Source organism: Athalia rosae, chromosome 1 (genome assembly GCF_917208135.1).
Source record: "Athalia rosae chromosome 1, iyAthRosa1.1, whole genome shotgun sequence".
Lineage (NCBI taxonomy): Eukaryota > Metazoa > Arthropoda > Insecta > Hymenoptera > Athaliidae > Athalia > Athalia rosae.
Window position 1 is genome coordinate 3,714,348 of NC_064026.1, and position 21,007 is coordinate 3,735,354.

Genomic DNA, 21,007 nt, shown 5'->3' on the forward strand with positions numbered 1-21,007 from the left:
AAACTATACAGGTATAGATACGCCTGAGTACATAGTAGTGACATTAGGCGTATGAATACACTACGGGTATGACATCATCGGCCCCGTTTACACATTTTCTGCCGATGGGCACGCCCCATCCTTCAATGATCCTCATTATTCGTTGCATTTTTCTAAAATGCTGTACAGTTTTACTAGACGATAATGTCAACAGAAACGCATCATTGTATTCTATGGATGGCTTTATGCTTTGTGTTCTGGGTATCATACCTGAGTCTTAGAAATTCTTATCTTGTGTTTTAACAATGCAGGAGAAACAAATTCGACTAATAACAATTACTTTTTTTTGAAATTCAGTAACGATGAGTATGGTAGCTGGTCGTATATTTTTTCATGGTACATGAATATGCATCGATATTTCATGAATTACATAGGTATATGATGTACAAATGTTGGATATAAATAGTAAATGATGGAGCAATCAAAGTGTATCCAACAGATTATGATTTCCTCTCTTGGCACGAGTAATGTACAATATCTCCATTCGCGTACCTCGCAAAGGCACTGAAAACAAGAAAAACAACTATTAGCTTATCACAAATCAAATAGATATCTTCAAACTTTGATTTTCCACTGCTATCTGATAGACGAACAACGCCAGTTATATTTCAATTTGTAGTTTTATTATTACTACTTATTATTTATTCATTTACCTCTGATTGCCGAATCGTTTTTTACATACAGGACAGATATTGAATTCTGTCATAAGAACGCTCTGAGATTCGTGATGCATTCGTTGCTCCTGTACTTGTAGATGTTCGGCGTATAGCAAGCCTTTTAAAACTTGAGTCGTTCGTCGTTCGTTCAGATTATTTTGCAAGCTTGTCTCAAGGAAATGTTTTATGCGACTTATTGGGACGTTGTCGGGTAAAATCTCAAGAGCTTTCAAAGGATTAATTTTTGCAGCATGTTCTTCCAGTAATTCCAGTGCTGTCTCCAAATCAGGTTGAGCAATCCTTTGGTTTTCCGTAACAGTGCCTATAAAATGTTCATTCATATGCATAATTTCTTCAAAAAGGCAAGTGAAAAACATTTCTTCAAGAGACTACTTACCAGTCGTCCAGATACCCTCGTTAGTAGGCTTCAATAATTGTTTGATCAAAGTAACATAAACTTCATCCGCACCATCCTGTTGTTTACTTTTTTCCGAATTTTTCTGACTTTCATATTTTGCATATACGTTATTGCAGTACTGTATCGCCCTTGGTACATCATTCAATAGATTGACGTAGATAGAAATTGCTTGCGCGTGTCGACCCAATCGACCCAAAATGATTGCACGTTCTTCGAATAAACAGTCAAATGGTAAATGAACTAACACCGTTTCTGGAGTATAGTGAGTCGATTTTTCCAGAAACTGTTGTAGTTTTTGTCGAATATGCTGAACATTTTGCTTTTCCGCGGGTGTAGCGTTTGGACTCAAGCCTGTTACACATTTTTCCTTATATTGGTGTATCAAGACGTCATGAAATAAAGGAGTGGTATCTACCCAAAAATGCACTACATGTTCCAAGTATGTTATCACCAAGTCCTTGTGGCAACGCAGAAGATAATCCAATACTTTAGGTCGTGGTAAATGTTCAACCTCCTATGAAAAAAATATTACAGAATCAGTTGTAAAATAGTCATGACAGCAATGAAGACTTTTAACAGCTTTATGTTGTTGACCTTTACCTGAACATCTTCCATAAATATTCTCAGCCCCTGTTCTGGGTCTTGTTCCAAAACCCAGCCAGAAAACTTCAATATCAAATCCATGTGATCTTGGCCCAAGTGCTGTAGGTATTGAATTGTCCTTTCAGTACCCTTGAGGCTGGAATCACTCTCGCTTGACTGTTTCTCAAGTAACTCCAGGGCCTTTTTATGTTGTCCTTTTGTTTGGTACAAGATAATTAGTTCTGGATACTTCTGGTACTTTAGAAGAGTTTTCTCAGACTCTGCCAAGTGGCAGTGATTTAATCGCAATAGCGGAGCTACTAGGGCATCGTTGGTCTGAAATTTGAGAATATGTATGAATTAAAAATTTGAATGTAAAAATTAGATGACAAATTCTGCTTTAAACTACTCATAGTACCGTAGCATGCTAGTAGAGCTTCACCTGTAAATAACATTTCAACAATGTAGTATCAATTATTTTAAGAAGTTGTTCCGTTGCGATAGCAGTCATATTCTTTGACTTTTCTGCCTTCAAGGGATCTTTTTCAAAAAAATTTTCAGATCCTTTTTCTTTCGTTTTTGTATCCCCCATTAACTTATGTCTCACTTCTATTAAGAACTTGATCAAAGCGAGTAATCCTTGTTCCAAATCCCTATCTTGCAGCGTTGGTATAACTGTAACGGGTTCATTCGTCTCATTAGCATTTGTTGGCTGAGAAACTAAATCAGGAAAGAGTCTAATGACTTCGTAAGGATCCGTTCCCAATTTTAAGAACTGTTCCATAGATTCCGAAAATTTTTTATTTGCAAAGAGATGGTGTGCATACAACGTTTGTATTTTGTAAGTTTTCTTTGCTTTTTCCTCTTCTGTTACATCAGACAAATTCTAAAGACAGAAAATCATTAAATTTGAATTGTTAACAACAAAGTATGCCAGTACTAAAAATTCTAACACGTATCAGATATAAATTAAAATATCAAATACATACGGTTAATTTTAAAGCTAGTTGAAACTGATTTAGCTCAAGAAGTGTTCTAATTTGCTGCGTCACTTCCACTGCATTTACACACCAAACCTGGCCAACAGATGCAACATAAACCAGTCCTTGTTTACACCTGTACAGCAACCTGGCTTTGTTAAGTTCACGTATGGTTTGCATTTGTAAACATCCCTCTAACGTGTATACTTCTAAAGTATCGTTTATTATTCCCATGAGAAATGGATCATCCCAAGCTGAAAGTAGAGACTTGAATATTACAGTCATCTTTTTCAGTGACCTTCAATATTATTTATTCGTACCAGTAGCAATGGGCGAATCTGCCCACTTAACTGAGTTGTGTTGCACTAATTCTCCTTTAGTGTTCATAAGAATTGACTGGGAATCTTTTCCCAGTGCAAATGAAGAATCAGATAATTTGGTTATTCCAGGTTCAGGAGATTTTCCAGTTGGAAACAGTTCTTTGGTAGTACCATTCAAGTCCAAGAGTATGTAAGACAAACCTCGAAATCCTAGAACTAAAGTCTCTCCACACCTAAAGAATTATTATATGGATAGAATATAGAATGAGATAGCAGGTTCAGTCAGTCATTTTTGATCTCATACCATGACAACACACGAGGTACGTCGGGCACAACTAATTCATCTCCAAAGTCTATGAATTGGTCCACTTTCCAGTAATACAATTGCAATTTCCGTTTAACAGCAACACATAATCGAACAACTGTATTTTTTTCACCTGTCAAGCTCTGGGTGCGCTGGACATCCAAAACAAAGAGTGTGGCACCCCTTGTCTTTTGGAGCTGACATATTTGCGGAATACTTGCAGAGTTTAAATCATGAACACAGATGATATTGTCTGTATAATATCAATACATAAATATTATACTTCTGACAACAGATTTCTTGCCAATTGTTACTTCACTGTTCAATAATCACCTGTCAGGAGGATCAACAAATTATACTCTGGAACAACTTCAATTTGTAGTATTGGTTTTTTACTGAAATTTTTTCTGTATCGTAGTAGTTCCAATTCCTGTTTTTCGTTAGACTTTGGAGGAACATTATACATCAGCAAATGTCCCTGTCTTGTACCAATGAGTAAATTATCATCTGTAATATCATGTTACTTGTATAGTTTTATCAGAAATTTTCATAGCTTCTGTAGCGATGATAGTTGTATGATGTTCTGGTTATGTGTCTTACCATAAGCAGCAATTGATTCTATTTGAACTGTCAATTTCAACAGTGGCGAGGCTTCGTAAGCTTCATGCATTTTTGAAGTAAATACCGAGGAATAAAGACTAAAGACATATGTAGGTACCCAAGTAGTTTGTTACATACGTCAAAATGTGACACATGACAGTTCGGCCTACGAATGTTTGGTTCGGCGGAGACGATAGATTTATTCGTCTTCAAATGCAGAGGGAGGTGGACCGAGGGCAGCACCGCACAACACCGCGTTTTTTATACAGTTCTTTAAAATTTAAACATTTAATTTTCGACTGATTTTCGTTAAAGAAAAAAATGATGTGTCGTGAAATTCTTCAGTCACCCTTGTGAAGTGGACCCAAGGAAATGAAACGAATTTATTTAACGAATGCTATATAAAGCATATTTCAATCTTTGAGTGATGACGAGTATCATGTGTTGTTCTGAAAATTCAAGTTAGTGTATTTTCAAAACGTGTAAGATTTCTTGTATCATTGAGTTTTCCACTTACACATTATAATTACCAGATAATGGCATTCCGACAAGTATTGAAATCTATCATCAGAACATCGAGACCTATCTTGGTGAGAGACCGAATTCCGAAACAACAAATTTATTCAATTTTAAATTACCTAACCTCGTATCTTTGATCCAAAATAATGATTCTTTTCAAAATTGTAGTATGCTTCGACAACTATGTTCATCGATAGTACATCCACAGCAAAACCATCTGCGAACCAGAAGCTGACATTAGAACCTCCAGATGTTAAAAATTTGTCATATGATTACATGATAAAGCAGTCAACAATAGATTCAGTAAATACCGCTTCACAAATGTTAACAGTTACATATTCTGCAATTGAAACAGCTAGTAAAGAATACAGGTGATATATTCTGGATAATATGTTGACACTGCTTGTTCAGCAGCAGCCTTTAATTATAAATCATTTCACAGGATTATTTTATCGAGACTAATAGCCCTTTTACAAGAAACATTAAGTTATGAAGTAGGTGATACTCACTGGGATATGATAGTTGCACTACGAGCTGAGGTTCAACTCAAAAAGCAAATTGTCACAGTAAGATTAGTTTTTATTTTTACGGAGAATTTGTTAAATATGTCAGGAAGAGCTTTTATACTGTATATGTTTACTTCAGATAATAATCAAATGAAATTCAATAGGAACTGTCTGGAATTGAGCCTTCAGAACAAAATTAATAGACAGTTCTAAAATGTACAAAATGAATACTATCTTCAGTTCATAAATTCCAGCAATTAGTTGGCTTTATGGAATATATCCATAAGATGGTTGTAGCTACTTCGGAAATAACGTTCTTAGCCGGCATGGATAATCTGTCAACCTCACTGTGCCAGAGGATAGATGATGCTCTGATAAAGATGCAAAGGGAAATTGATCAAAACAACCAACTGGAGGAGGAATACCGTCATATTCAACAAAAATGTATAATGAAATGTAAAGAGCGTTGTAAATCTTAATTTATGAAAACCAAAATCTAAAGTTCAATTACAAGCCTCTAATTTCTGTTAGTATTTGACAAGGCTCAGAATTTCTTAGTCGTATTCTGCAATTCTAGATTGGAACAGATCATGTTGAATGATGAAATCAAACACAAGAGCTAACTAATCTTATTTTTTATTTTTATATAGCCACAAATGAGGCTCCACAAGAACTGCAAGAAGAACTAGTATCTACTGAATTACCAAAGGCAGTTCCAGACAAGGTAATCCATTCTGTCAGTTCCTAACTTCTGCAATTTCTTGAGATTCTGGTGTCATCATAATGTAAATGAACTTATACATTTTTGAATATACACATATTGAATATTGGATCTCCTCCTACACCTTCGAATTAATTATTGAAGCTCCTCTGTGGTTCTAATCGTGTTGTTCATCAGAATGCTATTTTGAAAAGGCGACTAATTGGTCAATATTAAATTTTTAGATCAAAATTCAGAAGAGAAAATATCTATATTTATAAATTGTGAGGAATCCTGTATAATGTAGAATATGAAAATGATTTTCTAACAAATACATTTTATTCACCCAAATCAATAAATAACACATCTCATCGTTAATATTATGGATAAATTTATAATGGAATGAAGTGAACCAGTACAACTGCATAGTACTGTGGTTGTTGGTATTGTTCAAATGCTATAGTTGCTGAATGAATGGGTGATGGGTAATGTAATTCTTGAGATGCTATACATAAGGTTACGACTGATTCCATTATCAAATAATACAGATAAATTATATTGCAGTAATTATTAACAATCCTTGGTATCGCGATGTTTAGAACTTCATAACTACATTGATTTTATTATACCTACGGCAATTTCTTACTCTATATTAACTGGAATGATGTATTATATAAATGACTACGAATACCGAAGTGTGAGCGTAGTATTGAAATTATTTCAGATTATACAATGCCAATCTCAAATTGCGTGTGCCCAACGTTTAGTATTTGAAAAATATAAGAGCACAGCACTGTCCTTTATTACTATGAATGTGCTGCCATTTTCACAAGTTATGAACTTAAGTTAAGGTGATCAACTTTATATTTCATCACTCCAATTGCTACCATAATTCGATCTAGATGTGATATTCCACCACGTTTACTAGCACCGAAATCTCCAGATTCTCTAAGATTTTTTTTAGATTCCGAAAAATAACTCACAAGCAATTCCAGCTTCCACCAATTTACAATAGTCTGTTCGTAATTAAAAATTATACAAAATAATAATGAATCAATAGCAACTCCTAGAATGTGGGGACAAAGAATTATTATCAAACAGATTATGCAAGATGTCAAAGAAATGCTCTAAAAACGAGAAAAATATTTCTACTCTGAATTAACATGGAATAATGTCGGCTTCAACACGAAAGATCAAGCTACAACAGTCCAGCCTGCTCGCGAGGTAATAATTAACACGAATTCAACGACAAACCACTTTTCATCATCTTCAGAAGTAATTATTACCGCAAGTTTATTCAGAACCATCTTTGCAAGCCTCTTATTTAAAAACTCAGTTCCAGTATATTGTGTTCCATGTTCTAACAGAGTATTAGATGATCTTCGACATGAATGTCGAAGAATTGACGTATAGTTGAATGAAAAGTTCAGGTAATGGATAATTGGCTAACACACACATCATTCAAACATTACTTAAAATTCATACATATTTAAATACATTTTTACTTATAGTTCTTGGTGTGAGCCTTCCTGGCTAGGTTTCTCGGTAGTCTCTGTCGTATCAGACTCTGGTAATTGTGGTATGTTTTCAGTGATATTCTGTGAAATTTTTTCATCGATGCTTTCATCATTATTATCCTTTACTTCCTCTACAATAGCTTCTTCTCTTTCATTTTCCTGTTCCTCGATTTTTACAGGAGCTTCGTCTTGAGAAGTCGAAACTTCAGGACTTTCCGAACCATCAGGTGTTTCTATTGTTCCCTCATCCGAAGTTTCGGATGTTTTATTTTTAGCTGACTCCTCTTTTGGCTTGGGTCTCCAAATTTTAGCTTTGTTTACCAAGTATTTTACTTCTCTGTCTAAAATTGCCATCTTGTTTGCAATATCTCTGACAGTATATTTTACTGGTTCGTGTAGTGGCACATCTTCTAGTTCCTTTACAATCTTGTCATACCATTCCTGAATAATTAAATTTATAATAACTACTGCACGCTAGGAATGATGATCAATTAAAATAACATTTTTTCTTACCTGTGTTTCGGTAATCGTTTTTTCAAGGGTTTCCAGCTCGACTGTGGTGAAAATTTCACTGCTGGTAGTCACGTTACTCATCTTGTGAAGGAATGTAGTGCTGCCTTCGATCATGGAAACCATTCCTTTCAGAGCCTCTGGTCGTTCTCGGTGTTCAAACACTCTTATGTATAAATCATTAGTTAACCCTTTCAACTCAGCCAATTTTTGTTCATAAGTATCCGCATCTGCATCAAATCCGTCTTCATAAAGCCAGTCAGAGATCGTAGAGCATGCCTTGGAAATCTTTTCAGATTCTTCAGATGTTACTGCTGCTGAATATTCTGGTAATTCTAGTTTCTGTTGAGCATCAATGACAAATGCTTCGAGATTATTCAGGGCACCTTCGCGGCGAGTTCTTTCAAGGTCATGATGGTTAAGGGCTTCGATTCTAGGTAAAAAATGAACCTTCTGTATTGAGATATATCATATAAATTTTCGTGGAAATTTTCATATCTCTCTATCTGAGAATCTCTAAGAATAACAAAACTTGTGTGTGTCTTGTAATTACTTACTTCTTAACAGACTGTGCAAGTCTCTCTCCATCCAAGGTTCTTGGTCCTAATTTATTTTCAGCAGCTGGAATTGGCTCCTTTAAAGTAACTAGGCTGGGTTTCTTATCTTTTTCTACGTTCTCAGTCTTGTTACTTTGTTTACTCTCAGTTGATTTTGTCTTATTCACTTTTTCTGCACTTGCATCAGCTTCTTTTTTCAAACCAGGATATTCTGGTTCTTCGTGAATCGGTTTTATGTCTTCTTTCAGTGGCTCTTCAACTTTTTCTGCTGGCTCTTTGTCGTCAGATCCTAAAACATACGCGCTCTATACTGCTCCAAGGTCATTGAGAGACCAATAACAATTATACACTGATTATTATACGTTTCAGCAAGACCTGACGGCAGGAATAAACAAACGATATAAAAATTCTGTATTTCATGCTTTAAAACCATCGCATACCTTGAGTGAGTTTACAATTAAAACATCGCAATAATCTTTGTGCAACAACTATTGGTGAATAATTCACAAAAAATGGTCGTATCGCACCAAGATATCAATAATAACATTCAAGTATTTGTGCTATAGAAACATTTGATGATAGATTTTTTTGTGGGATCACAGATATTGGTACGAATTGAAAAAATCTTCTGGAAAATCTATCCATGACATTTGGAGCATGGGTAATATTATTTGTAGGGTAATGATGATATTTTCCTCTCTATTGTGCAACTAAAAAAATTGATTATTCTGAGTTGCTGCAAAGGAATCGAATGTTGCGATGCCTTTTCAATCTCTTGAAAGAATAGAAATCAAAAAAAAAAGGTATTGACAAAATAAAATTCTTATGTTACATTGGCACACTACTTATTAGATTACTTTGGGGGAATAAATACTAACAAAAATAGAATGAAGCTGGAGAAAATGATGAACGAAAATCGTGGGCACATAAACAATCATGTTATAGGCGAGAAAAAGGAAAAACAAAATTCAAAATAGCAAACACATTGAAGGTACGACCATTTTCTGCAAGGCAGGTAACACAAACCTGCAAACAGTTTACTTATAGTGGAGCCAAGCTTTGAAAAAGTACCCTCTTCTTCTTCAGCTGCAACAACAATTTTCTCAAAGACCAACTCGACGTTAACCAAATTTAGTACTCCACTGTCGTCCATTGCGAAATGAGCTTTGATTCCTTTGCTCTCTGTACCTTCATCTGTGTGCTTATTCAAAGCATCGGCTATACCTGTGAGAGATATTGTCGACAAATTCGAGTTGCCAACAGCCCTGTTAAGAATATGAAAAATTGTTGCAGTTGAAATATTGTAAATATATTCAAATATTCAAAGTAAGTGATGCGAGTAGTGAGTGGTACCTGCCACAATATATGACGTGATTACAAGATATGATATAGTTATCAAACTCAATATGTTAGATAAAGCAGTAGTGATAATAGTTTGATGAATTCGTTGGAATTTCTAATCGTTAGACTACTTACGCGACTTCATGCGCTGGCAGATAGTCTAATTCAGCATAATTCACGCTGAATTCAAAGTCGTCGGTATGTTTATTGAAAGTGATAATTTTTTTCTGTGGATAGGCATTCATTCTGTTGAACAGCATTCGTCGTACCTGCAGAAAGTTTTTTTCTTGTTGAAAGAGTTTATGAAATTTTCCGGGCACTTTTAATTTTGATAACTAAAAATGATCAAATAAATTCAGGAAGTTATGAAAAAATTTTATTTAGTTAGTGTCCCAAATTAGTATAATCTTTAAGGTGAAAACGTTAGTCAAAGGAATTAGAAAAATAGACGATATACATTGTTTCGGGATTGATTAAAAAAAAAAATACTTACCCGTTTGGTTGTCCCATCAACGGTTCTGTCAAAGACGATTTGGATAGGGAACAATACTGCATCTTTAGTGATGAATTTTTTTACTTTGAAGCCTTGACTCAGGTCAGCAGCTTTATAAACTGCACCCATGGCAGCAGCTTCGTCTGTATTAATGTTTTTGGACAACTCAATGTTCACAAATTCTGTTAGTTTTTCTTGAACTTTGGGCACCCGAGTACCAGCTCCAACTAGTACAACTTGCGAGATAATATCCATGGTTAATGCTGAAATTAAATAGAACAATCATATACCGAAATTTCTTTTCTTGCTTCTGATAATTTAGACGTAGTTAGGAAAAATCTTACCTGAAGTTTCCAGGGCAATTTTAATTGGATTAGCAACACGTTCGAACAAATCAGCGCATAGCTCCTCCAGTTTTTCTCTGGTGACTTGCAGGCGGAAGTCTTTCTCATCTAATAATCCTTCCACTTGTGCGTAGTGATCAGCATTGGCGCTCAAAACATTCTTTACACGCCCAGCTTCTTTAAAAAGCTTTGCCATTGCCCGTGGGCTATTGAACACAGAGTTTGGGGTCTTCTTCAGTGCATCAAACTCTTGAGCCAAATAGTTTTGCAATCTAATTTGCATTTCAAGCCCTCCAAGTGTTCTATCGTAACCAACGCCCAAAATGCTGACTTGAGGATTGGTTTCCACAAATCCTTTTTCTTTTGTTTTAACATTTTGATAACCGACAACAGTTGCAGTCGTACTGCTGGCTCCCATATCAAAAAACATGATATACTGAGTCGTCTCATTAATCTCTTTCCGTCTAAATATTCCGTAATTCAATGCCACTGCTGTATAATCATTAATAAGCTGCAACACTTTTAGACCAGCTAGATCGGCTGCTTGTAGTAAAGCTTTTCTTTCAGCCTGATTAAAAAATCCAGGCACTGTAATCACAGCTTCGTTAATTTTTTGTCCAGCAGAGGTTTCAGCAAATTCTTTGCCTTTGTGTAAAAATTGTGCTAGCAATTCTTCCGGTGTGTAAGAAGTTTCCTCATCATGCTTAAAAATAATTGTCCCACGCTCATCATCAGCTACGATATCATAGTACGGAAATCTTTTTTGGTACAGTTGAACCAAAGGATGGTCGATTGGTTTTCCTAAGAGATCCAAGATGTAGGAATAGCTGTTTTTGGGAAATCTTACAGCAACGACTTGTGCATCTTCTCCAAAAGTACGCTCTTCATTTCTAAATGCGATTGTTACCGGAGTTTTTCTTTTAGACTCTTTGTTTAATGCAATTTCCATTGGAACTCCAGGCTGAAATAGGATTCAATGGATGAAAATAATTTGCAAAGACTAAAAACTTATCAGACGACGGGTTCATGAAATTAGTATACTCCTAGCAGTGTTGGCTGCTAGTAGCATATTGAATAATATAACAACGCAACAACAATATGGCATTGATAATGAAGCAGTAAAAATTGAATGTATTGTTGGAATTATCGAAAAGTATAGTAAACTTACTGATACGATGGCAACTTTCATCCATTCGCTGCCGATGTCAATGCTCATGACAGCCACACCATGAGTACTATTTATGAATGCACAGAGCGCAATAAACGCCAGTGAAAAACCTAACATCCTGTCACGAATCATTTTGAACTGAAAAAACGATATTTAAACGAATCTAAATTGGAACATTATAGGCATAAACGACAAAGTCAAAGTAAAGCTGTCACGCTGTCAAATTGGGTTAAGAGTGCCGGCGGGTGGACGGCTGATATTTTGAAGAGGAATATTCCAGATCTTTTACTTACCGTTTATCTAATTATGAAGTAAAATGCTTCTTTGAGAAAGATAGGCACTACTGGATCATTGATAATCGCACGCAGTAATTATTTTCAAGTAAAAGCAGTTATCCATCCAACTTGAACAGTTTTCAGTCTACTGTTGCAGACTTTTGTCGGCTGCAAGGACCATGTGTTTGTGTGGCGAATTGTCATTGGTCAGTTGAATGACAAAATCTATCCAGATTGGTCCCCGTTGACCAATCAAAAGGCTATAACAGTAAACAATAGCCGCAATAATTCAACACCACTGCAGATACTACTCTACTAGTCCCATTGAATCAAGGAGTAATCGACAAATTAGAACACATTGTAGTGCTATTTTTGGAAGAAAAATAGTTTTGGTTTACTGAGGAAAACGTCCAGGTTCTCAAAAATTGGGTATAGCAGGTACTTAATTGCATAAATTCTCTTGATCAGAGATGGTAGAATATTCTAGATCAACATTGGATCCGGATGAAAATTAGAATTCTAAATAATCATCACGTTCGAAAAATTATTACAGAAGTTGATATTTATTATGAATAAAGCTGTAAGCAGCACTTATTAAGAGCCAGCTATAATTATATTACAACAAATTCGGTACTAATCTTATACTATTTTATCCAGTAACATTTACATCTTAGTCACAAAGTAATGTATGAGATTGTGATTTGAAAAATTTAACACCATCTAAAATACATAGATTAGTGTACAGCCAATTGTTCAACCCCACTGATCCTCGGAACGGCCAAACTTGTAAGTTAATGATCCCAGGAATATAAAGACGTTCTGTAGGAACAGACCTACACCAGGCCAGTAGTGAAGTGCTCCTGTACACAAATGTAGTGTTTAGTATGAATGAGAATTAACATTTTTTTTCAAATAATCCATAGGACAAGATCCATTCTACAATTCAATTAGCGTTTTTATTAGAATACAAACCGTTGGTTATAAAGTCAGAAAATAAGATCCAGCATGCTGCAATAACTGCTGAGAACCCCATAACAAATCCAAAAAATAACCACATGCGTGCACCTCTAGCTCCGAGACAGCCTCCATCATATGCATCTCCTCGAATCTGCGCATTTGTTACAGTGTTCACCCTGAAGAAAAAATTTCACTCCTGTTACCCTCTATTTTTGCAGCCGATATTTATTCACATAAATATTTATTGAGTCTCACATGAGAAGTGATACAGTGCCGAACACTCCACAGACATGATATGCATTTTGCACTGAATCAGGATACTTGGCGGTAGCATCGATGATGAACCACCATCCCATGAAAAACTGTAACATAGAATATCAAAGCCAGCATGTATTCTTCTTCGAACCATAATGATATTTTTTTGTTTATTGACGCATTGTGTGCACAACAAACAATGCATCAACAAATGAATGCTTGGTTTGAGGAAATCGGTAATGATTACTTGGCGATACAATTATATGGAAGATGATATGATTCTGGTATTAGTGGCTACACGAAAATATTATATGAAAATAACTTTTCTTGATTCTTATTCGATTAGTAATCGATGCTACCAAAATTGTAGCAATAATGATATTTTTACCAAAGTTCCAGCAAGCATCGACACCAAACCATTCCTTTTCTCACCGGCCCCGAACCAGATGCATGATGAAACTTGAATATTCTCCAAACAAGATGCCATTTCCACTGCGAATGTTTTACTTCCAAACAATTATAATAAATATTCTGTATAACCTAAAACACAAATGACAGCGCGATAACGTCAGAGCGTTTTATCCTTTGGCGCTAGTTGACAAACGGCATTAAAGAGAAGTAAAAGCAAAACCATCATTTGTTTTACTACTGCAGTCAAGCACAAATGAATGACAGAGCGGTATTAAATAATAGTCAAATACTACTATACAAACAAGAATAACCCTCAGAAGTTTCTCTCCGAAATAGTGTGATATGATAATAGATGATCAGTGCATTAGTCTACGACCCGACTTGTAATATCAACGGATTTATAGCTAGAACCAATATCACCGCTCAAGAGCATCATGGGACTTAAAATTGAGCGCCGTTTTCCTATTTGTACGCTGTGTTACTTTTGATATTTCTATTTGACACCGACAATGCCTGAATCTAGCTTAAACATAAAATATCAAGTTGCTCATTATTGAATTTGTAAACGTTATTTGATTCGATTTCTCTTATTATGGAACAACTGATATCGAACAACTGCATCGAACAGATGTTTTCATATCGAAAGCAGTTGACAGGTGGCGACGGCTAGCCTAGAGTCAGTCAAACAAAATTTTCAAAACGTCCGAAACGCGTCCATCAAACTTTTTTTCTATGTTAATTTGGTTAAATTTAAAGCAATACCGAAAATCTTATCCGGAATCTGTGTCAATTTCATAACACCTTCATTGATAATTAAAGTTTAAACAAATTCCCGGTGACTTGTAGTTGCAAAGATAAAACGATGTTCTATCAACTGTCCCATTTTAACGAAATGCTGCTGCTGACGCCTCGTAAACCGGCGACTTATTTGTGTTTACTCGGTAGTTTATCACACATTCCGACTGATTATTGTGTATAATGAATGGGAATATGATTGTGAGTTTGATTTATATTAGTCTTTCTTTTATATGCAATAAAATAGATTATCGAGAACATTAGAACAACACATTAATGTGACGCTAATTAATAATGAACGTATTAATTCAAATTACAGAAGACGAAGAAGTCCGCTGCAGATAAGCACCAAAGAAGTCCCAGAGCAGCTGGGCCAGTTAGAGTTATAGCGGATGCGGTAAAACCCGCGAAGAAAAATGGTCTGGAGTATTGGACAGCCCCGGCAAGTGGGATAACCTACAGCACTAGGATGAAGAAAAAACCGCGATCAAAGTCTGAAAATTCTAAGGCAACTGCCGATGCTCCAAGCATAGCGAATAAGTTGGCATCGACCCGTTTATTGAGTCCAGAACGCGAGGAAAAACCGCGGGAAACCGTGCCAATCAAAAAAGGCAGCTTGTGTTCTCTTTTAGATGAAAGGAATGTTTATAACGTTCAGTATCAACTTCCTGCGTCATCGTTCTTGCACTCTCATGGGCGGCGGTACAAAGAGAAAGACTTCACCGAACGGGTTAATAATCCGGGAAAAACGGCAGCCCACGATGCAAATCCGGGCAGCTCGAGAGACGAGACTTCTGTGTTGCGAAAAGAGATACACGATTGGAAAGTGCGCGAGGCTTTGACTAACAAAGTTGAAAATCTGCTTGGCGGTATTGAGATGACGACGCCTACGGAACATCGTAAGTGCAAATTGCGCCTTTGTTAGTCCAAAAAGCAGGTCTTGATTTTGGGCTTTTTGCCGGATACGGAAATGAGATTCGTCTGTCATTTAACATTTTCATTGCAGTTGAATTGACACGGCTACCAGTTAAACCTCCAAAGGACCCTTCCGATAAATCATCTTCCAACACACGCCACAACCGGCCGTCATACTTCCTGGGGTGAGTAGTCTTCAGATACAGAAAAAATTGGCATTTCAAAATTAAAATTCTCCAACGTCTCGTGGTATTTCTGAAACACTGAATGGGCCAAGAAACCTTTTGAGAGAATTTATATATTCGTACATTAATCGTTACCCAGTTCCTGCACGGTATTCGTGTGGAACCAGTTCAGAGAACAGCTGTCGGTATTTTCTCATTATTATTGTTATTATTTAGATTTTTTTTTCTCTTCCTTCAAGTCCGAAATAAACGTCAAAACCGCGGGCTGAGTGTTGTATAATATGTATATAGCACCATTGCAATAACCGAATTCGCGAAACCGGATTCTACCTTCTTCAAAGTAATCGAGTCAGTGTAGTTTAGGATACGATTTAAATCCACGTTGAAAGTGTCAAGTCCGACGATTCGTGTTTACAATATTACGTCAAAAAATCTCCACCTACTAATCGTGTTCATCTGGTGTTGCCGTCAATATAGTGTCGCGTGATGTGATCTACGTTTTTACGATATCCGACTGAATGAAAACTTTTTCATTGAAAAGTATTTAAAAAATTTTCAAGGTAAGTGAGTCACATCAGTTACCTTTCATTTCATCCTCATTAACTTCTATGAACCACAGCAAACATATTACTTTGGCAATCCTCCGCAATTGCGATAATAATTATTAATTATCTCTTACGTAAACAATCAGAGTATTGTCCTACTGCTGTTCAATTTTTTTAACCGAATAATTAGAATTCTCTATCGCCATTGACATTCTTGGATAACAACGGAATTTTCTCTGATTTCATTTTTCCGTGATTGAGCATGATCTTGTCGTGGATAGGTGTATATAGTTAGTGTGAATGTCTGTTAATTATACTCGATTCAATTGTAAATTTAATTCATACGCACCGACGTCATAAGTATTGAGAGCGATTAATTGAACGATAGCGTGCGAGAGACAGGTGAGCCCTATAAAATGAGTAAGAGTACGAAGCCCAGCATTGTTAGTGATCGCAAGATCCAGACGGGTTTCCGCGAAGTTATCTTGGCACAACTCTGTTCAGTGTCCGCAGTTCCATGCCTCGTGCACATACGTACGTCATCTTGGAATTTTCGAAAGTCTCAATAACCGGTTCTGACGTATACCATATCTTGGATGAAATATACACACGTATACCCGCCTATAGATTTTAAACATGAAGTTATGATCCATACGTAGAACGTACTATGCGTAGCGTATAATACACGTGGTTCCTTAACGGAATAATACATATTTTTGCCCACTTTATTTCGAAGAGTCGACAAAAAATTCCCTCAGGTTTTCGACCGACTCTTCGAGAGCTTCGAAGAACTGTTCTACTTTCTAGTCTGATTTTATTGACGTTGACGATATTGTTCGTTCATCGCACGCTTGAGTATGTATATAAATAGAAGAATACGTTTTTACAATATTGAGAAAAATTCTCATGGAGTATAAAATTGTACACGGAAAGGACGTTCTGGTAGAACAATTATTCAATTTTTGTCTTTAAAATTCACAATCGCTGGGTAGTGCGGAATGGCGACGAATTTCGCGTAAGAATTGAATGAAGAAACCGATTAACGAAAAGTGCACGATGAGAATTATTTAGCGTCGGTACACGATTCGTTATCTATTTAAAGAGGAGCCTTGTTTCCGAATCTCAGTCACGACTAAAAAATGCTAATAACAGTGCTGTAGGTTAGTGAGAACAATGGACGATCCTTGATTGCTCGCTATCATCAATTCCACGCACGTATTATAGTAAAAATATTTTTTGGTCATGCGCGCCACGCCTCCAATAACAAATGATACATTAACTCCAAAATCGAATCGATATACCTTACCTACCGTGTTTTATGGCCCAACGTTAATTATTACCTTGTTTTTAGTGCTCGATTAAAAAAGCACACGTGCAGATCTTACTTCTCGTCCGTTGCTCAGGGACCCCTCTTACGTACCCTCTCCTGTTCTGACGTCCGCTATATGAATCGTGCTTAAAATTATAAAGAGATTGATTCATCTATTTATTTTGAAAAATTTCCACATCCACCCGTCATAGAATGTTTTTAATATTCATCGAAATACCTTCATCTCTTCCGTTTTTACGTCCATATAAAACGCCATGAGAAACTGTACGAGCATGGTGTCCGAGACGTCACTATATAGCGAAATTCGTGCACCGCGGTACGAAGAGGTGAACCGGTCTTTGCGGTTAAAAATTGTTCAACGCCCTCTCAGATAACCGTGCTGATATTCCAGTATGTTAATACTCCCAATATAGGTTTCTGGTATACAGCCGCGTCTACGTTTTCTTTGTGATTATCTTAACATTCGCGTTCATCCCGCAGCACGAATCAATCACTAGAAACGAAATATATTAATGCTTTTTTTCTTCCGAGCCACGCCGAAAAAGTTTAATTTCAGGTATCTGAATATTTGCATACACATAAGTTGCGTGTACGTACGTTTTACCTACGGATTCATTGATACCGTCACCGCTCGCTGTGCCGCTTTCGACAAAGAAGTGGATATCCAGTTCGGTATAAAATTATGCGATTTTTACGTAAGCCATGGTCCAGCGGCTGTAAGCGTCTGCGATCCTCGCTTACTGACGTCACCGTCACCGTGCTCGCCGCGCAGTATAAAAATTTTTGCGGCGAAATTGCCCGCGTATCCGTATACACGTGTAGGATACATAATATACAGGTATACGTGCACGTATATGTATACATATAGCTGTTCTTGAGATGCGGGATCGAGTGTCTGGTGGGTTCAAGGGTAAGCGAGGGAGATTCGTCCGGTAAACTTGCAGCGCACGAGAGAAACTCCTCGTCGATGTGTACGTTCCACGTATGTACGTATACGTATATTTGCCCTACACCTATGTGTTTGCGTGCCGACGATCCTTCGGCAGGAGTATAGGATATACCTCGCAACCCAGAGACGAAGGTGCGCAAGTCCGTCCTTGTAAAATTTTTGCACTCCCGAGCGTAGCACTGCGAGCTGCACAGCGTCGCGACGACGAGGACGACGGGATGGTCGCGGACAAATTTCGCGCCAAGAATGCTACGAGCCGATGGGATCGAAATAAAAAAACATTTGTTAGACCTTCGAGGCGAGACGCGGCCATTTTTTAATTTCAAATCTTTATACTCTTCAACTGACCGCGATTCTTTTTTCCCCCCGCCCCTTTGTTTTGAGAGCGAACGATACTTTATAGAGCCAGATAATTTTTATGCGGCTGTACACGCAATTTGAGTATGCGGGTCGTATCGTGATCCAAATTTTATGATCCTGTAATTTGTCATTGTTACACGATCTACACACGTTTCAACTTTATTTCCCGATCAATTCTATGGGACGCGACAAATATAACGTCGTAAGGAAATGTTCGCGAAGAGAGGGCAAATATATCGTTTGCGATTCGTCATGTCGAATGTGGGCTAAAACCAGCTATATATACACCTACGATCACTCGCATATGTGTCACATATATTCGAAGAACTCGTATATATCCATTGTTATATGCATCGCGGGGGGCGTATTTTAATTTATATCAGGCTAATCCGCGCATATATTTCCGATCCAGTTCTTATATTTGCATATACGACTAGTTTTTTTTTGATTGTTTTTATTTTTTTTTGTTTCCCACAACCGCACGTGGCATGATCAGAATCAATTATAAAGGTGACTTCAGAACTCTTCTATTTAAACGACCATTTTTACTTTATGTTCTGTTCCTGTTTTTTTTTTTCCGCTTTCGAAATTAAATGTCAAAGAATTAAATTCGTTAAGAACTCTTGCAGGAAGTTTGAATTTGAGCTCTTGAAAATCTCACGTTATAAATCCAATGCAGAATATATTTTTGTATTGATAATTATCTGTAGATTGAATTGTACCGCGTCATATTATAGATACACATAGGTATGTACAATGCACATGTATATACTTCAGATTATGCAGCAGATAGTTTTATAAACCCTCGAGTTCCTTTATGACGACGCAAGGACAGCTAACTTTTATGAATATTTATATATACGCCCATATAGATATTCTACTTTGATTAACAGACTCGAACGAATTAAACAGCTGTATAATTTTTGAATCGATGTAGCGTAGTACTATGGTACGTACTATGTATATGATGTGTAATATTATGCCGGCCATATAACGTGTTTTATGATAATATATGTATAGCTATACGACATAAGATCCATGATCCGAGCGAGTGACGTAACGATTTGAGGAAATATGTTTTTCTTCGCATAGCGGTCGCGAAACGCGAATGTCGGAGGGTAATGAAATCGACGTTATTATATGTATATACACTCCATTTTACTATATATAAATTGAACACCCCGTAGCTGGTCGGATATTATAGCAAAACTAGACATGTCATTCTCATGTATGAAGGAAGTAAACATGTAGTCGTTTAGTCACAGTTTGCTAATTATACCCAGCTTGACTCATTTCTCATAATTATCATACGGAGAGTTTGATGTCCACGTGTCTGGTGTCCTCGTGCATGCCGTGTAAATACAGTTGCATAATCTCAATATATTATTACAAGATATTTACTTGTTTTTATTGTTTTCGCGTTACTACTCCTAGCATCGTACGCACATACGTAGCAGTAACGAATAGTACGGAACGATTTTTTTTCCACCTAGGGAAATGGGAAAAATGAATAAGTGAAGATGTATTCGGCAGCGTTGCGTTTACCTACGCAGGTATACATACGCGACGATATAATAAGAGGGTCGGGAAAGACCAATTTCCTTTTGTGAGATCTTGAGCTACTTCCTATTCTCTATTATATCGGACATTCATTGGATATAGCATCTGCGCTTAATCGCACAATGGGCCCTGCAAGAGCCAAAAGCGAGACCGTTCTGTTGGGTCTCGTTTATTGCATCTGAAAAGGCCCGTTATAGTCTGCGAGATCCCCTTGCCATACCCCACCCGATCTTAAAGACGTACCAACAGCTGTCCTTTTCAAGGGCTTGCCTCGCCTTGCTTACTTTACCGATGCAGGGACTTTTGAATAACATCACGGAAGTGGGGGTATTTTGAGGATATATACCTACATATTTTTAAGCCAGGGGAAATACGGGGGTCGAGTTTACGCGCATATATATACATATATATAAAATCAGCTTCAACTGCAGCCTCGCAAACGGGAAGTAAAGTAGGAACACCTATAAGTATGTATACCTTATTCATGTGCATTATACATGCTCGCAAAAGACATCTGCCTTGCGTCACGCAGCCTGCAGCCTTCTGCATCACCACTACCATCACCGCTATAAGTATTATTATAAGAGATGTCGCGTTATTCTGGGAACCACTGTTATAGAAATGTCCTGTACACGTACACTAACACACTGTATATACTCGGTTAATCTCTTTCAAAAATACTCTCTTTTTTATTTTTTTATTTTTTTTTTTTGTTTCGCTTTCTACCCTGCGTACGCCTTATACGCGTGTAAGATTACAAAACGTGAAAGGCTGCGGAACGTCACGCAGGAGCAATAGATGGGGGATGACGTCGGGATATATACAATGTATAATTCCTTCGCAAAATTTATTCACTTTGTTATCTTCACCTTCGTTATTATTATTTCTCCATAGACTCGTCAAAAGTTTCTGTGCG

General features: G+C 36.9%; 5 protein-coding genes and 1 long non-coding RNA gene across 16 annotated transcripts in view; 2 read left to right on the forward strand and 4 right to left on the reverse strand.

Annotated features, from left to right (window-relative positions):
* Positions 1-346: 346 nt before the first annotated feature.
* LOC105690790 (vam6/Vps39-like protein) lies at positions 347-4,119 on the reverse strand. The gene is made up of 10 exons (XM_012408879.3): positions 3,900-4,119; positions 3,633-3,806; positions 3,300-3,552; positions 2,996-3,228; positions 2,685-2,929; positions 2,138-2,581; positions 1,714-2,031; positions 1,093-1,627; positions 693-1,017; positions 347-543 (listed from the first exon to the last, which is right to left on the reverse strand). Exons 1-10 carry the CDS (start codon positions 3,967-3,969, stop codon positions 480-482), a joined length of 2,661 nt encoding a protein of 886 aa, XP_012264302.2. The 5' UTR covers positions 3,970-4,119; the 3' UTR covers positions 347-479.
* Positions 4,120-4,137: 18 nt separating this feature from the next.
* LOC105690794 lies at positions 4,138-5,766 on the forward strand. 3 transcript variants are annotated; one of them, XM_012408885.3, is made up of 6 exons: positions 4,146-4,360; positions 4,433-4,489; positions 4,587-4,789; positions 4,861-4,984; positions 5,179-5,380; positions 5,575-5,766. In XM_012408885.3, exons 2-6 carry the CDS (start codon positions 4,436-4,438, stop codon positions 5,670-5,672), a joined length of 681 nt encoding a protein of 226 aa, XP_012264308.2. In that variant the 5' UTR covers positions 4,146-4,360; positions 4,433-4,435; the 3' UTR covers positions 5,673-5,766. The 3 variants fall into 3 exon arrangements, with proteins under 3 accessions (XP_012264309.2, XP_012264308.2, XP_012264307.2); XM_012408886.3 differs by having other exon boundaries at positions 4,138-4,489; positions 5,179-5,368; XM_012408884.3 differs by having other exon boundaries at positions 4,147-4,489.
* Positions 5,767-5,944: 178 nt separating this feature from the next.
* LOC105690789 (hypoxia up-regulated protein 1) lies at positions 5,945-11,998 on the reverse strand. Of its 2 annotated transcripts, none has more exons than XM_012408878.3 (9): positions 11,848-11,998; positions 11,555-11,692; positions 10,387-11,347; positions 10,043-10,305; positions 9,685-9,818; positions 9,280-9,473; positions 8,209-8,497; positions 7,655-8,084; positions 5,945-7,582 (listed from the first exon to the last, which is right to left on the reverse strand). In XM_012408878.3, exons 2-9 carry the CDS (start codon positions 11,684-11,686, stop codon positions 7,130-7,132), a joined length of 2,856 nt encoding a protein of 951 aa, XP_012264301.2. In that variant the 5' UTR covers positions 11,687-11,692; positions 11,848-11,998; the 3' UTR covers positions 5,945-7,129. The 2 variants fall into 2 exon arrangements, with proteins under 2 accessions (XP_012264301.2, XP_012264300.2); XM_012408877.3 differs by having other exon boundaries at positions 9,235-9,473; positions 11,848-11,997.
* Positions 11,999-12,151: 153 nt separating this feature from the next.
* Positions 12,152-21,007, forward strand: part of LOC105690788 — a 45,708-nt gene continuing 36,852 nt past the window's right edge. For 7 of the 8 annotated variants that reach the window (XM_048660324.1, XM_048660325.1, XM_048660326.1 and 4 more), the window contains exons 1-3: positions 13,706-14,448; positions 14,567-15,146; positions 15,254-15,347. In XM_048660324.1, the coding sequence (XP_048516281.1) occupies positions 14,431-14,448; positions 14,567-15,146; positions 15,254-15,347 (692 nt within the window). In that variant the 5' untranslated portion in view covers positions 13,706-14,430. Of the gene's footprint in view, positions 12,268-13,705; positions 14,449-14,566; positions 15,147-15,253; positions 15,348-21,007 lie in introns of those variants that run through there. The other variant, XM_048660327.1, reaches the window with a different exon arrangement.
* LOC105690795 (transmembrane protein 50A) lies at positions 12,374-13,652 on the reverse strand. The gene is made up of 4 exons (XM_012408887.4): positions 13,430-13,652; positions 13,042-13,148; positions 12,802-12,962; positions 12,374-12,689 (listed from the first exon to the last, which is right to left on the reverse strand). Exons 1-4 carry the CDS (start codon positions 13,526-13,528, stop codon positions 12,583-12,585), a joined length of 474 nt encoding a protein of 157 aa, XP_012264310.1. The 5' UTR covers positions 13,529-13,652; the 3' UTR covers positions 12,374-12,582.
* On the reverse strand, positions 15,441-19,794 carry LOC125502266. Its single transcript, XR_007280152.1, has 3 exons — positions 17,820-19,794; positions 17,440-17,715; positions 15,441-17,347 (listed from the first exon to the last, which is right to left on the reverse strand). It is a non-coding gene; the product is annotated as an uncharacterized LOC125502266 (long non-coding RNA).

Bases quoted from the DNA above. Each gene is read 5' to 3' on its own strand.
- LOC105690790 (XM_012408879.3), bottom strand. From the start codon at position 3,969: ATGCATGAAGCTTACGAAGCCTCGCCACTGTTGAAATTGACAGTTCAA. The intron at 1,628-1,713 runs GTAAAGGTCAAC...TTTTTTTCATAG, and splicing joins TATTTATGGAAGATGTTCAG to GAGGTTGAACATTTACCACG. The intron at 544-692 runs GTAAATGAATAA...TCTTGTTTTCAG, and splicing joins AAACGATTCGGCAATCAGAG to TGCCTTTGCGAGGTACGCGA.
- LOC105690794 (XM_012408885.3), top strand. From the start codon at position 4,436: ATGGCATTCCGACAAGTATTGAAATCTATCATCAGAACATCGAGACCT. The intron at 4,790-4,860 runs GTGATATATTCT...ATCATTTCACAG, and splicing joins ACAGCTAGTAAAGAATACAG to GATTATTTTATCGAGACTAA. The intron at 5,381-5,574 runs GTAAAGAGCGTT...ATTTTTATATAG, and splicing joins ACAAAAATGTATAATGAAAT to CCACAAATGAGGCTCCACAA.
- LOC105690789 (XM_012408877.3), bottom strand. From the start codon at position 11,686: ATGATTCGTGACAGGATGTTAGGTTTTTCACTGGCGTTTATTGCGCTC. The intron at 9,819-10,042 runs GTAAGTATTTTT...AACTTTCTGCAG, and splicing joins TTGATGGGACAACCAAACGG to GTACGACGAATGCTGTTCAA. The intron at 7,583-7,654 runs GTAAGAAAAAAT...TTAATTATTCAG, and splicing joins AAACGATTACCGAAACACAG to GAATGGTATGACAAGATTGT.
- LOC105690795 (XM_012408887.4), bottom strand. From the start codon at position 13,528: ATGGCATCTTGTTTGGAGAATATTCAAGTTTCATCATGCATCTGGTTC. The intron at 13,149-13,429 runs GTAAAAATATCA...TCTATGTTACAG, and splicing joins CGATGCTTGCTGGAACTTTG to TTTTTCATGGGATGGTGGTT. The intron at 12,690-12,801 runs GTTTGTATTCTA...ATTTGTGTACAG, and splicing joins TTCTGACTTTATAACCAACG to GAGCACTTCACTACTGGCCT.